Source organism: Mixophyes fleayi, chromosome 12 (assembly GCF_038048845.1).
Source record: "Mixophyes fleayi isolate aMixFle1 chromosome 12, aMixFle1.hap1, whole genome shotgun sequence".
Lineage (NCBI taxonomy): Eukaryota > Metazoa > Chordata > Amphibia > Anura > Limnodynastidae > Mixophyes > Mixophyes fleayi.
Genome location: NC_134413.1, coordinates 80,208,234 through 80,221,598, shown reverse-complemented (window position 1 = coordinate 80,221,598; position 13,365 = coordinate 80,208,234). Strand labels below are relative to the sequence as shown.

General features: G+C 44.2%; 1 protein-coding gene across 1 annotated transcript; it reads left to right on the top strand.

The window, feature by feature from the left end:
- Nucleotides 1–1,389: 1,389 nt before the first annotated feature.
- Nucleotides 1,390–4,882, top strand: RXFP4 (relaxin family peptide/INSL5 receptor 4). The gene has a single exon (XM_075193310.1). It carries the CDS (start codon nt 1,739–1,741, stop codon nt 2,972–2,974), a length of 1,236 nt encoding a protein of 411 aa, XP_075049411.1. The 5' UTR covers nt 1,390–1,738; the 3' UTR covers nt 2,975–4,882.
- Nucleotides 4,883–13,365: the final 8,483 nt, after the last annotated feature.

Sequence of the window (13,365 nt, the reverse complement as noted above, 5' to 3'; positions counted from 1 at the left end):
ATTCTGCAGATTATTACATTACTGACCTCTCTAGAGATCTGCAGAACATTGCTCTGTCCCATCTACCCCCTGACAGATACATAGTGATATATTCTGCAGATTATTACATTACTGACCTCTCTAGAGATCTGCAGAACATCGCTCTGTCCCATCTACCCCCTGACAGATACATAGTGATATATTCTGCAGATTATTACATTACTGACCTCTCTAGAGATCTGCAGAACATCGCTCTGTTCCATCTACTCCCTGACAGATACATAGTGATATATTCTGCAGATTATTACATTACTGACCTCTCTAGAGATCTGCAGAACATCGTTCTGTTCCATCTACCCGTGACAGATACGTAGTGATATATTCTGCAGATTATTACATTACTGACCTCTCTAGAGATCTACAGAACATTGCTCTGTCCCATCTACCCCCTGACAGATACATAGTGATATATTCTGCAGATTATTACATTACTGACCTCTCTAGAGATCTGCAGAACATCGCTCTGTCCCATCTACCCCCTGACAGATACATAGTGATATATTCTGCAGATTATTACATTACTGACCTCTCTATACATCTGCAGAACATCGCTCTGTCCCATCTACCCCCTGACAGATACATAGTGATATATTCTGCAGATTATTACATTACTGACCTCTCTAGAGATCTGCAGAACATCGCTCTGTTCCATCTACTCCCTGACAGATACATAGTGATATATTCTGCAGATTATTACATTACTGACCTCTCTAGAGATCTGCAGAACATCGTTCTGTTCCATCTACCCGTGACAGATACGTAGTGATGCACTATGCACATCTCATACATAGAAGCCAGGAATGTCCCCCATAGTGGATATTTAACCCTCGTACTTCCTGAACATCTGCAGTTTTACAGGGAGTGTCCTTCCTACATATCATTTCTAAAAGAAAATCTGCACCTCTTCGCTCACACCACCAAAAAGACGTAACTCTGTGTCTAAACTCTCTGTATGATCACTAATGTGGTAAACAAGGTTCCAATGCATTTAATAAATAATACATAGAGGGTACCACAGTTCATGGTAATGCATCACTGCACTATTCTCATGTAGCCTTTAACACTTCTGAGGTCAGCATACGAGCCTTGCAGAGAACGGCTCCCTGGGCTCTTTGTTTGCTACAGAGTTTATAACATTGGGCATAAAACAATGCAGTTTTATTCTAGTAGGTTGGATCAGTAGCTTGTCCTGGCCTCATCTCTGCATTCTGGTCTGTTTGCTCTTCACGACATAAAACTAGTTTTATCTGAGCGCATGAAGTGTTCAGGGAAAGCCTTGCCTACTCCAGAGGACAGCCCCCACCACTTGTTGATAGACAAGGCAAGAGCAACTCTCTGGGACTATCACTCTGAGCTGCTGCTGCTGCTGCTGAAGACAGTCCAGTTAACAGTGATTCTAGGAACAGGGTGAGGCTGATAGAACTCTGCAACAGAGTCAGACGACAGCTATGGAGCAGACAATCAGCCACACAGATGACCTTTCAGGAGCCCTGTGGAGGTGACGGACTAAGGATTAACCAGAGTTCGTGGACTTGCCAACACGTTTTAGCCCAGTGCAGGAACTGGGCTGCCTCCCTGAATCTCCAAGAAGCCTGGTGTATTATCAGTTTGACCTGGAGGAGAAGCAGGTGTGGACACACATAGCTTGTGTGGGAATTGTTAGCATGTCCTACAGGCTGGTCCTTCTATTCTTTGCCCGATGACGGACTACATTCAAGAGACCCCAGCCATGGATCTGAACTTTTCATCTCTGGCGGTTGGGAACACGTCCGAAGCCTTGCAGGACGTCAGCGCGGACGACGATGCCGTCATACCAACGTACGGACTGGTGAGTTTCAGAATCCTGATTGCCGTCATCTACTCCTTGGTCTGCGCGGTGGGACTGCTGGGCAACTTCTTTGTCATGTATCTAATCCGGGCTAAGAAAGCCTTGGGTCTCACCGCTATAGACGTCTTTGTCTTTTTCCTGGCCTTGAGCGATTTCCAGTTCGCCGTCACCCTGCCGTTTTGGGCTGTGGATGCCATCTTGGATTTCAGCTGGCCGTTCGGACATATCATGTGCAAAATTATCTTGACTATGACCGTCTTGAATGTCTACAACAATGTTTTCCTCTTGACGGCCATGGCGGTGACCAGATACTGGTCAGTGGCCTCGGCAATGAGCCTCAGGTGCAGGGTGTCCACTTACGTGGCTAAATGGATCAGTCTTGCCCTCTGGCTCTTGTCCGTGGTGGCCACAGTCCCAACTACCGTTTTTGCCAGTACCAACAAAGTCTTAGGGGAAGAGCTTTGTCTCCTCAAGTTTCCCAGCAAGAAGTGGCTGGCGACCTACCATCTTCAGAGGGTCATCATTGCATTCGTCATACCCCTGGTGGTCATATCGTCTTCGTATATCATGCTGCTGAACTTCTTGAGACAACATAAGGTCAATGCCAATAACCAGCACAGACAAAGCAAGATCACCAATTCCATCCAACTGGTCATTATCGTCTTCTTCATCTGCTGGTTCCCCAACCATGCCGGCATTTTCTGGGGGATCCTCATGAAATACGAAGTGGTGCAATGGAGTGATGCATATTATTACTTTCATACCTTTGTTTACCCCATCACAGTATGCCTTGCTCATAGTAACAGCTGCCTCAATCCTGTCATCTACTGTCTCATGAGGAAAGAGTTTCGGAAAGAGCTCAAAGGTCTGTTTTGGCAAGTAACCAGCATGACTGCTTCCTATTTGCCCCCTGGCACTGGGAAACGAGCAACCTTGGATCAGGAGACCACAATGCCCCTGTTTCAAAAGTCCAGCTGCCCTCAGACTATTAGCAAGGACTACCCCGTGGCTTCTGTCTCCACCATAACCATCGTTCCAGAACTGACCTTGAAGGATCTGAGTCAACACAACGGAGAACCGAGAGGACAGGAGACTTCGATAGACTAACTCGTGACTGTAGAGAGTAGGTAGAACTGTCCTCTCCATCCACGCTCATATATACCGACAGACAAAAAGAAAGAGGTCCTACGTCTGTTTTGAGTCTGGTTTATGTGACAAATACGGGATTGGTGTTGTCAGCAACAATTTATTCTGTATTTGTCTCTGTTACTACAAGACACACTTCAACGTGTGACGGCAATCCCTGGGCATTAATCCGCACTTAAAGACGTCAATACCAGCTATTTGCCTAATGATCCAAAACAGCGAGCCGTTCTTAGTAAACATAGATTTATCGAATGGCCCTTTTGACGAATAATTGAGCTGGTTGCCTTGGTCTTGCCCTGCGCTCCGCACTAGCGGCTTATCCGTGCATGAACCTTGTTTGACACAAATTGCAGGTTATTGATCAAAAGAGCGTAGCTAGGCGAGACAAGATGGTCGTTATAAACAGGGGACAGGCCTCCAAGTCCGTCACAGACCACAAAAGTGCTACGTGCAATTTCATAGATTACTGAGCACGTTACGCGTGCACCATTAACCCGAAAAGTAAGCAAGAGCATGTGTTGTAAAGAAACAAGGGTGCAGAAATGTCTTTTTACTGGCAAGAGATCTGAAAAATGGTTCAATTATTAGTTTTGTTGAAGAAAATAATAAATAAATTACGTGTTACTGGTCAACGATAGGTGCAAGAAAGTGGATGTAATGAAGAAAAGGTCTTTGACTATAACACTTGCCCGTCGGAGGCAATTTAGTCTTTAATTTTCACCCTTTATTCTCCAGGACGGAGATAAGGATTGCCTTATCAATAAATTCTTGACCAGCTTGAGACTTGCAAATCTCACCGACAGTACATTTAACGTCTTCTAGTGATATTATTCAGCAGAGAATAAGTGAATTTGTCATTACTGGACTTTCACAGGTGTTAGTAAAAGAAAGTCAAAATTAAAATTTGGAACTACAGACTTTGGATATAAGGCTCTTGGAGCACAATATTGCTGTGAGGCTTTAATTGTCTGGTGGTACAATATAATACAACAGAGGTTGATGGCTTATTGATACAGGGGTATATTTACTAAACTGCGGGTTTGAAAAAGTGGAGACGTTGCCTATAGCAACCAATCAGATTCTAGCTGTCAGTTTGTAGAATGCACTAAATAAATGACAGCTAGAATCTGATTGGTTGTTATAGGCAACATCTCCACTTTTTCAAACCCACAGTTTAGTAAATATACCCTTCTGGTGTCATTATAGAAAAATCATTTCTAAAAAAAAGTCAAAAACTCACAGAAATGCTTATTTTTATATAATCCTAAATTCAGATGCCCAAAAATAAAACATGGGTTTCTCTTAAGGTATCTCTACAAGCCATGTTTTCAGGATTTGCTTAATGATATACAGCTAAATAAATGTTATGGACTTTGCCTTGTGGACTCCTGAAAACAAGGTTTGCTGGAGGAGTAAAGTGAGGAACCAAGCCTTAGACGTTGCATAATTAAGGCACAGTGTGCTCTGAAAAGTAATTATAGCTTTATAGCTGTGTCTGCCATTAGTTTACCCTTTGTAAGATAGATTCCTACATTACAACCCATCCACCTAACCTCATTAACAGCCCATCCACCTAACCTCATTAACAGCCCAACACTTTCTCCTTCCCGGTCAACGTAGACCATCGTCTTGGTTATATTATCTAGATATCGTCTAGTGACTCTGTGCTTTTGTTATATAGGTCCCAAGCAAGTGTTACAACTGTGGATTTTGAAATACCTCTGTGTTTATATACCTAGTATAATAATGTGTAAAAATATCTATATATATATTAGAAACTATGTCCGCTCTTGCCATATGCCAGTAAATGTTCATTTTTTTTTGCTGTCCAACCAAGGGACTTGTTGGGTTAGCAGCAAGTATATGAAAACGGTGATTAAAGGAAATCTTTTGTTGAAAACAAACCTTGTTTTATTGGAGTTAGTGTGTGAAAAATGTGTTTTCCTCTTTCTTATATAGTAAAGAAAAAATATATATTCATTATGCATTGTTTTTATGCATACTCACAGATATATACACACACAGATTTGTCACTAATGGGAATATATTTCCTAATAAGTGTAAATATGCAAAACGCCATGGTAAGCATATTATTTATTGTAATAATCTAACTTGCGGACTACTTATTGGATGCCGTTGATTACTGTGCATTTGGGCCATTAGTATATGTCATTTTTAACCATTACTGTGCATTGTAAAACAACCCGGATTAGATTGTGAGCTCTTGGATTCAGCCTCCAGAGCACTAGACACTATCCATGTATAACGGTTAAGAGAGCTGGATACCAAGTTCTCCAAGCAGAGACGATAGGGGGTCCCCATAGCAAAATAAAATCTTAAGGTACATATAAGTGGGTAAATGATTCTATAGATTGGTCACGTTGTGTATGGGGGATGGTTTTACCTCACAAGAGTCAAATCTTTTTCCAACATGGCCGCTCTCCTGACACCCAATGGTACAGTGATTATAAGGCTCTGCAGATTATATAATATAATCACTCGGCCAGATAAACACGTTTACTAAAGCCGGTGCAGAGAGGGGGCAAGAGAGAAGGACAGAAACAGATCTTGTGGAACCACAGATCCCAGCCTGCCCTGCAAATACACAACAGCGTGACAGTGCAGGGCAGAAATGTTTCTGCAAAACCTTTCTAATAATACAGGGGGGCAACCTTCGTCCCTCCAGCTGACAGGCCATTCTGGGACTTGTAGTTCCACTGCAGCCACAAGGTTCCCAAGCCTTATGTTTGCCCATTTCCTCACATGCTGCTAATCACAGTCCCTTCCCAGACGTAACGCTACCCCATTAATAATCCACGAGGAGGTCTGGCGGCTGTGCGGATACATCTGGACATCCCAGACACGGCCGGATAATCTTATTCCGGCAGCCGTCACAGCGACAAACGACAGGCCCCACGTTATTGTATCACTAAACTGACACCCCCCCACCCCCACCCCACACCAGCTACTGATGACCGGGAGGTTCCACGGTCCGTCCGTCCGCATACAATAAACAAGCCCCGCCCTTCGGAACCTTCTGCATTTCTGTGAGAACCTGTATTAGAATGTTAGCTCACGATGACACATTCAAGGTGTAATCCAGGGAAGAAAAACTGGTTTCAGTGACATATAACTGTAAATATGTTTATGGGGAAAATTCCGCATTCTGACTTCTCCGAAGACGAGCGTTACCTAATATACTGTATATTAATCTTAAGTTTTTTACTGAAACATGGTTTATTTTAAAAGCAATGGGATCATCTATTAAAACAGATTGCTAGGTGGTATTTGAAGGAATTTCATACAGCTGTTATATTTTTTCCCATTTAAAAGAGCCTTCTGCTTTTATTATTTTTATAATAATCTGGCAAATTGAAGTGAAAGGTGCGTCCGAAGCATTTTCCTGAGTCGTTTTTGCACAAGACACAAGCGGTTTAAAATGGACTGCCCACGCCGTTTTGGTTCCCGGTGAACCCATATACGACCTTCTTGTGGATATTGGTCCGGTGCACAAAATGGCTGCCTGCACCTGGTGTAGGGGACAGGCACACTATAATAAAATAATCCCACCCCAACTGTTGAGTATAATAAAAGCGCGTCAATGTCTGAGTCATTTTAACTATGGACGGCCATCTTCCAATTTTTCCCACACATGTAACTACCAGGAGCGCAGAAAAGCGATCGACGATTCCTACCGTAACGGACGGAAATGCGCCCAGCGGACATCGCGGTAATGTACGCGTGCCACATCGATGTAATCTCCCCCTATGGGTGATATTTTATTTTACCTGGAAATATAGTCCATTAAAGCCAATGCTATTGTGACTTTTGCACATATGTTTTACAGTAAAATTATAAATAAATTTGCTATACTTGTCACGTCACCCTTTCTGCACCCACCAACATCTGCGAGTTATACTGTCCCACAGCGCCTATTGAGTTATCCTCCATTCTGGGAAAGGAATCACTTTCCCACGCTCCGGCCAAAGAGGTCTCTCTTGACACCCACATTTGAAAAAACTGACATAAAGAATCTAGCACGCCCTACTGAAATATGGAACCGTTCTGTTACCAGGAATCTCCCTCTGAGGTGTAATTCGCTATGAATGTACCGAGTGTAGGTTCTGTGGTAAAAAAAAAAACAGAGTGACGCCATTAAAATGGATTTCTCAAGGGTAAAAAGGTCACAAGGTTAAGTGTTACCACTTCTGCTTATAACATGTACCTGACATTTATATAAGACGGAAGCAGCCATTTTGATTGGCAGGCTGTGTCCTCATGAATAGTTTCCTTTATTTGCAGAAAATAACCATTAGGCCCTCCTGGTGCTTACATTACTGCTAATTCTAGGACTTTAACACAATGAGGAAGTCAAAAGATTGTTCGCTTAGAACTCTGAGGAAAAATTTCACTTGATTACAGTGAAATTATTGGTGCTCTTTAACATAGAGTTGAAAGCGTTGATTATAGATGTTGACCCTTTATAAACACACCCTTCAACTTGAGGAAACGACAAACTTTGTGCCCGACGCCGACTTGGATGCAGGATGGGTGTAATCACCACCCCAAAAAAGCTGCCCATAAAAAATAGCGTTTTTACGCCCGTAGAATACAGCAGATATAATATTACTTAGGAATAAAAGTAGGAACTTTTTTAATATCTAAAAAATATTCCTGCGTTCTCTTACTGGGCATGCATAGTGCAAATTTTTGGTAAATGACGTAACGCAAACGGGCGTAAATCCAACTCAGCATCAAGCATAAAATTCTTACTCACATAGGCTGTGAATGACCTGCAAATAAGATGTCCTTTTTTATTACACAAAAGCAATCACTGATAACAGTTTTTTGGATTAGGGGTACCTTGAAAAAATTGTGGAGACCCTGAAGTGTGCCTTAAGCTGAGAAAGATTGGAATCCACTGCTCTAGACAATAAACAAAGGGCATCTGAGAGTGTCTGTTTCTAGGCAACCGCTCAAAAACAAAATGGCAGCTCTTGCAAGATGAAGTATTGAAGAGTAACCGCAGATCTGCCAATAAAGACGGAATATTCTGTGTGAACTTTTATCCCGACTTTTGGCGGTGTTGGAATTGGGCGAACGGGTGCTGAGAGCTCAACGGGTGGGTGATTTAAGGGCAGGGATTTTGGGGGCGGTCTTGCTCTTCACTAGTCACGCCTTCGTTGTGATGTGACCAAGCCCCCGTTTAATTATGTCCTGAAAACGGACGTGCGCTTTAGACGCGTTTTAGTGCAGAGGGAGAGGCAGAGCCTACGAGAAACCATCAAAATTAGTGGCAAATTTGCGAATAGGCGATTGGTGTTGCAAGTGGGATAACATTCACCTAGGCTGTTATGCCAGACTGGTGCAATCTCACCAGACTCCACATATGTCCGGATCAGGGACCCCTCTATGGAGAGGGCATTAGCCCCGTCACTTACCTACTCCGGTGATCCATCTCAAAAGGGCAGGTCTGCAAGAAACAAAAGAGCATTTCTAGGTAACTACCTTCCTGCGACTTTTACTAAATCTGTTGCTTTAACTTCCTGCCTCTGTCCTACGCTCAGACATGGGACTGGTCATTCTGTGGTAAATCTATTAGTACAGCGTGCGCTGGGCACACGTTTTTTTGACACTTGGGCGTTTATAAAAAGTCATTTCTTACAGATCTCGCACCAGAATACGGGCTGTGTAAACATGACATAACACTTTCGAGAAAACAACATTTCTCCTTTTCATTCATTCATTTACAAAACTTGATATTCAGGTCTTTTATGAGAATAATACATTCGCTCACTATAGGGCTACTGGGTAGAAACTCTGCTCTTTTTTTTTTTTTTTTTTTTTTAAAGGACCAGTAAAGCTAAATTGAGATTATTTTTTATTTAAAATACATAAAATGTCTCCCCTGCTATGTACTCCAGCGGGGCTTTAGCCTGAATCTTTGCCGGAGAAACATAGTTTCACTACTCAAAGCCATCTAAATGTTCAGTTGATCATCATTTCGAAGTCTTGCCCACACAGCTGACACTTTACACCTTCCCTCTTCCAGAATATGGCATCAGTGCTGCAGGACTTGTTAATTTAGCCTTAACAGACATTACATTCATATGCTCCAATTGTCGAAATCATTTTTAAGGCACGGTTTAATTTTCTACTGCCTTCTGGTGGAAATAAAGCACTTACTAAAAAAAAATGTAACTGCTGATGTAATAGAATTATTTCCATGGGATTAAATCTTGCACATCGCGGAATTGGATCTTGTACCACTTATAAACGCCGTGAAGATATCCAGGTTTTACTGACGGACGTCAGTAAATTTTTACTGACCGTCGCCCTGCAAAACGACCACAATCTGAATCTGCAACAATGCAATAAAAAGTGTTTTCGAATTCTATTTTAAAACTCCTGGTGAAGGCTGGAGGAAATGATTTGAAGGGAATAAATCAGCCGAGGGGGGTGGAGGGGTGTAGTCGCCTGACTGACACATTGAATGATGTCTCCTGAATGCCATCATGTTTACACATATTTACACAAATTACTTGCTGCTTTAACCGAGCCATAAAATGGTTTGTGCGTCTACAATGGGCCAGAATCAAGGACGAGGTCAAAGGTAGTGAGAAACTGTAACATTTAGCAAAACAACAGGTTTTATATCTTAAGACGCCGGGGAGCTGTTCTGTAGCGTTTGCAAGGTAGGCGGTGATTTCGGATAGATTTCCATGATGTTGCAACGTGTGTGTACAGGTTTCGGAACATTTTGCGGGCCTGCTTGCAAATAGGCCTGGGCGGGCGACGGCTATCGTCATCTGGCCGCTGAGCTAGCGTGCTCCCGTGTGGTCCCGATGGCGCAGTCGTAAGCGCCAAGTGGTCTATCCAACGTGACCGCATACGTGTGGGTGGCCGAATTGCAAAAAAAAAAGCTTAGCTGAGGTCTGTTGACCACACAGTAAAGCGTACCAGGGCCAAAAATTAGGATACAATTGCCCACGCCCTCATTTCACCCAAGCCATTCCCAGATCTTACTTGGCTAGCTTTTAGACCTCAACTTCGGGTGATGACGTAGTGTGAAGGCCCAATGGGGCAGGTGCGGGGGGTCGTGACTACGCGTTTCACAAAACAAAGAGGCCACACCCTAGTGAAATGTAAGGGGTCAAGCAGGGTGGCCCCCGGGACAACGTCTCAACATTCGGGATTCTCCCAGACATTCTGGGAAAGTAGGCAAATAAGGTCCAGGACCATTCAAATATTTGCCAATGTCACACCGGCGAATGACAAACCCTCGCCCCATGTGTCATAACGAGGCGAAACGCGCCATCAAGCCCCACCCACCGGATGCGGCGAAACATTTCATCAAGCCTCGTCCCTGCGTCTATTTTTGTCAGACCTTTCTCGGGTTTTGTAAACAAAATGGCTTGCAAAAAAAATAAAAAATTGCTGGGAAAAAATGGACCAGAACGCTCTTCTTTGTTTCCGTGAGCCGTCCCTTCGCCATCACCATCTCCGTCCATTAGCGCAGAAAGCGCCGATAGGAATACCGTCAGACGATTTTAATTTACAGACAGAAATCGGCATCTCCTCATTGTACCCAATGTACAAGTGGAGACATTAGAAAAATTGGATCACGCAGCGTCTAACACAACACACACACACACACACACACACACACACACACAATTACCTGGCATATTAGATTTGGTGACGCTGAGTGCCTCTTGTGCAAGAGACCGCTCACGGCGGGGTTACCAGGAGGGTAAGAGGAAGAATCGATTGCAGAACACCCCAATTATTTTAACAATAAGTCTTGTCGCATTACCCAGACAGACTAGGGACCAGCCGCAGTCACTAACAAAATCTCCCTGGGAAAATGTCACTTGCACGAAGCGCATTTCAAAGCGAAAAAAGTGCCCCTACTTCTGGCACCACAAGTCCCAGCATGCTCCAACAGCTGAATTTCTTAGTGTCTATTCTTATACTCTAATATTTATTCAAGGAGGCGCATTTGAAAGGCAAAAAATAAAACCCCCTACTATTTTTATACGTCGTGATCGGGGGACTCTCGTGTGTTTTTACAGAAGAGTTTCTATTTTTTTTTCCACCCCACCCAAAATCGCACAGGGGTGCAGTTGGGTAATGGAGTTTTGCTCCATAGCGTAGAGGATAATAGAGCATTATATCTGCGTATTAACATATTTACCAAGTTGGATAACGGGCGTTAAGGGGATATTTTAGCATTACACAAGTTTATTATTTAATATCCGGACTCTGAGCCGTGGTAAGGTGGCAGGATGCAGGAGGAGGGGCGGGATCTGTCGGAGAGACGCCATATACCTGGTATCGTGCCCACGTCTGATGACAGACCGAACATTCATCACCACCTTAAATCAAGCCAGTTTTACAGGGCAGATGGGAGGGAGGGCTATAAACCAGATGTAATTACCGTCATTCCCAGCTATACACTTTGATTAATTTCCTCTTTTTAACAATATTTAACAGGATGGTATTTCTATGGCAGTACAGAAGCCTTGTCCTCATCAATACGATATAGAGATACACAGGCTGCTGAGCCGAATCGTGCCCCCCTGTCTCTGGTTTATGTTCCTGGTACAGAGTGTCCGCTAGTTATCTACCTCTCTTCAATATCTGCCCCATCCCTTTGCTAAAAGCCACCATCGGTAACAACCTGCTTAGATACAGCGGCCATAGACCCCATATTATTCTTATATTACAAGTCTTACAGAGAACTGACCGTGCCCTCCCAACTAATACACTGCTAATCACGTCACGCTATTTTACATAAGGCCACAATTTCCTAGTTATTATATTAAACAATGATAATACTTAATTTGTAGACAACAGTCATTGGAAGGAAATCCAATGCTGATGATAGGCGGATTCCCGGACGTAATTTGGAACTGAGTGATAAAAGGTTAAGGATCCAGATTTATGAAGACATGTTGGTCATTTGTTTCTTAACCTATTAACGTCCGCGTAACGCCGTCTTATAGGGTATTTGTGTGGACATGGGTGTCTATGGAAAGACGAGCCAGCGCTGCGCAAAATGCATCTGGCGGGAAATAATGGCCGCTGACGGATTACCGCCACTTTAGAGGCGTGCAGACATTAGGTTATGTTTTATAGGGCCAATAGGGCTCCAGACGTTCTCCATCCCTGGAATATGGAGTATACGGTCCTGATGCGTCTTATTGACTACCCAAAACTTTGCACATTAGTCCGGCTCGCTCATATTCAGCGCAAAACGCTCCAACCCACCCACTTTATTTCTGCGTCAGGAAACGACAAGTCAGTAAGGGCGGGTTGTGATGTCAACCCCCCCCCCCCCCCCCCTCTGGATTACAGTACATGTAACACAGAACACCCCCTCAGTGATACTGGTATAACCCAGCAGGAAAGCTGGGTGCTATTTGTCCATCCTCATATGTCATCCCCAACCCCCCTCCCCACCCTGCGTCCAGCACACATGGGGTTAATAGTACCTACCAGCTTCCTCCTTAGCAGGCTCCTGCAGCGCATGTAACAAGTCCTGGAAGAGGCGGGGCTATGTAATGGGGGTGGAGCTATGTAGACTACCTGAGTAGAGAGGGAGGGGGGCTAAGTAGACTACCTGCAGAGAGGGGGATGAGCTATGTAGACTACCTGAGAAAAGTGGGAGGGGCTATGTAGCCTACCTACAGAGGGGGAGGGGCTATGTAGACTACCTGCAGAGAGGGGGAGGGGTTATGTAGACTACCTGAGAAAAGTGGGAGGGGCTATGTAGACTACCTACAGAGGGGGAGGAGCTATGCAGACTACCTGCAGAGAGGGGGACGGGCTATGTAGACTACCTGCAGAGAGGGGGAGGGGCTATGTAGACTACCTGCAGGGAGGGGGAGGGGCTATGTAGACTACCTGCAGGGAGGGGGAGGGGCTATGCAGACTACCTGCAGAGAGGGGGACGGGCTATGTAGACTACCTGCAGAGAGGGGGAGGGGCTATGTAGACTACCTGCAGGGAGGGGGAGGGGCTATGTAGACTACCTGCAGAGAGGGGGAGGGGCTATGTAGACTACCTGCAGGGAGGGGGAGGGGCTATGTAGACTACCTGCAGGGAGGATGCACTAAATCAAATTTAAAACCCTTCCTGCTCAACCTAACCATAGAGACTAAAAGTACTTAATACATTTTTGTACACCTGTATGTTATATTCCCTCAGGGCGTGGTCCATAGATTTCAGGGGTGTTACACTATTGTTCCCCTCCCTTAAGGGGCGCACTTAGGGAGGTCCAAGTTACTGAGTCCCCCCTCTTTCTTTAATCATGGTACCTCCCAGTTAGTAGGTGTATTACATTGTCT

Excerpts from the sequence above, each read along its gene's own strand:
- RXFP4 (XM_075193310.1), top strand. The coding sequence starts at position 1,739 with ATGACGGACTACATTCAAGAGACCCCAGCCATGGATCTGAACTTTTCA.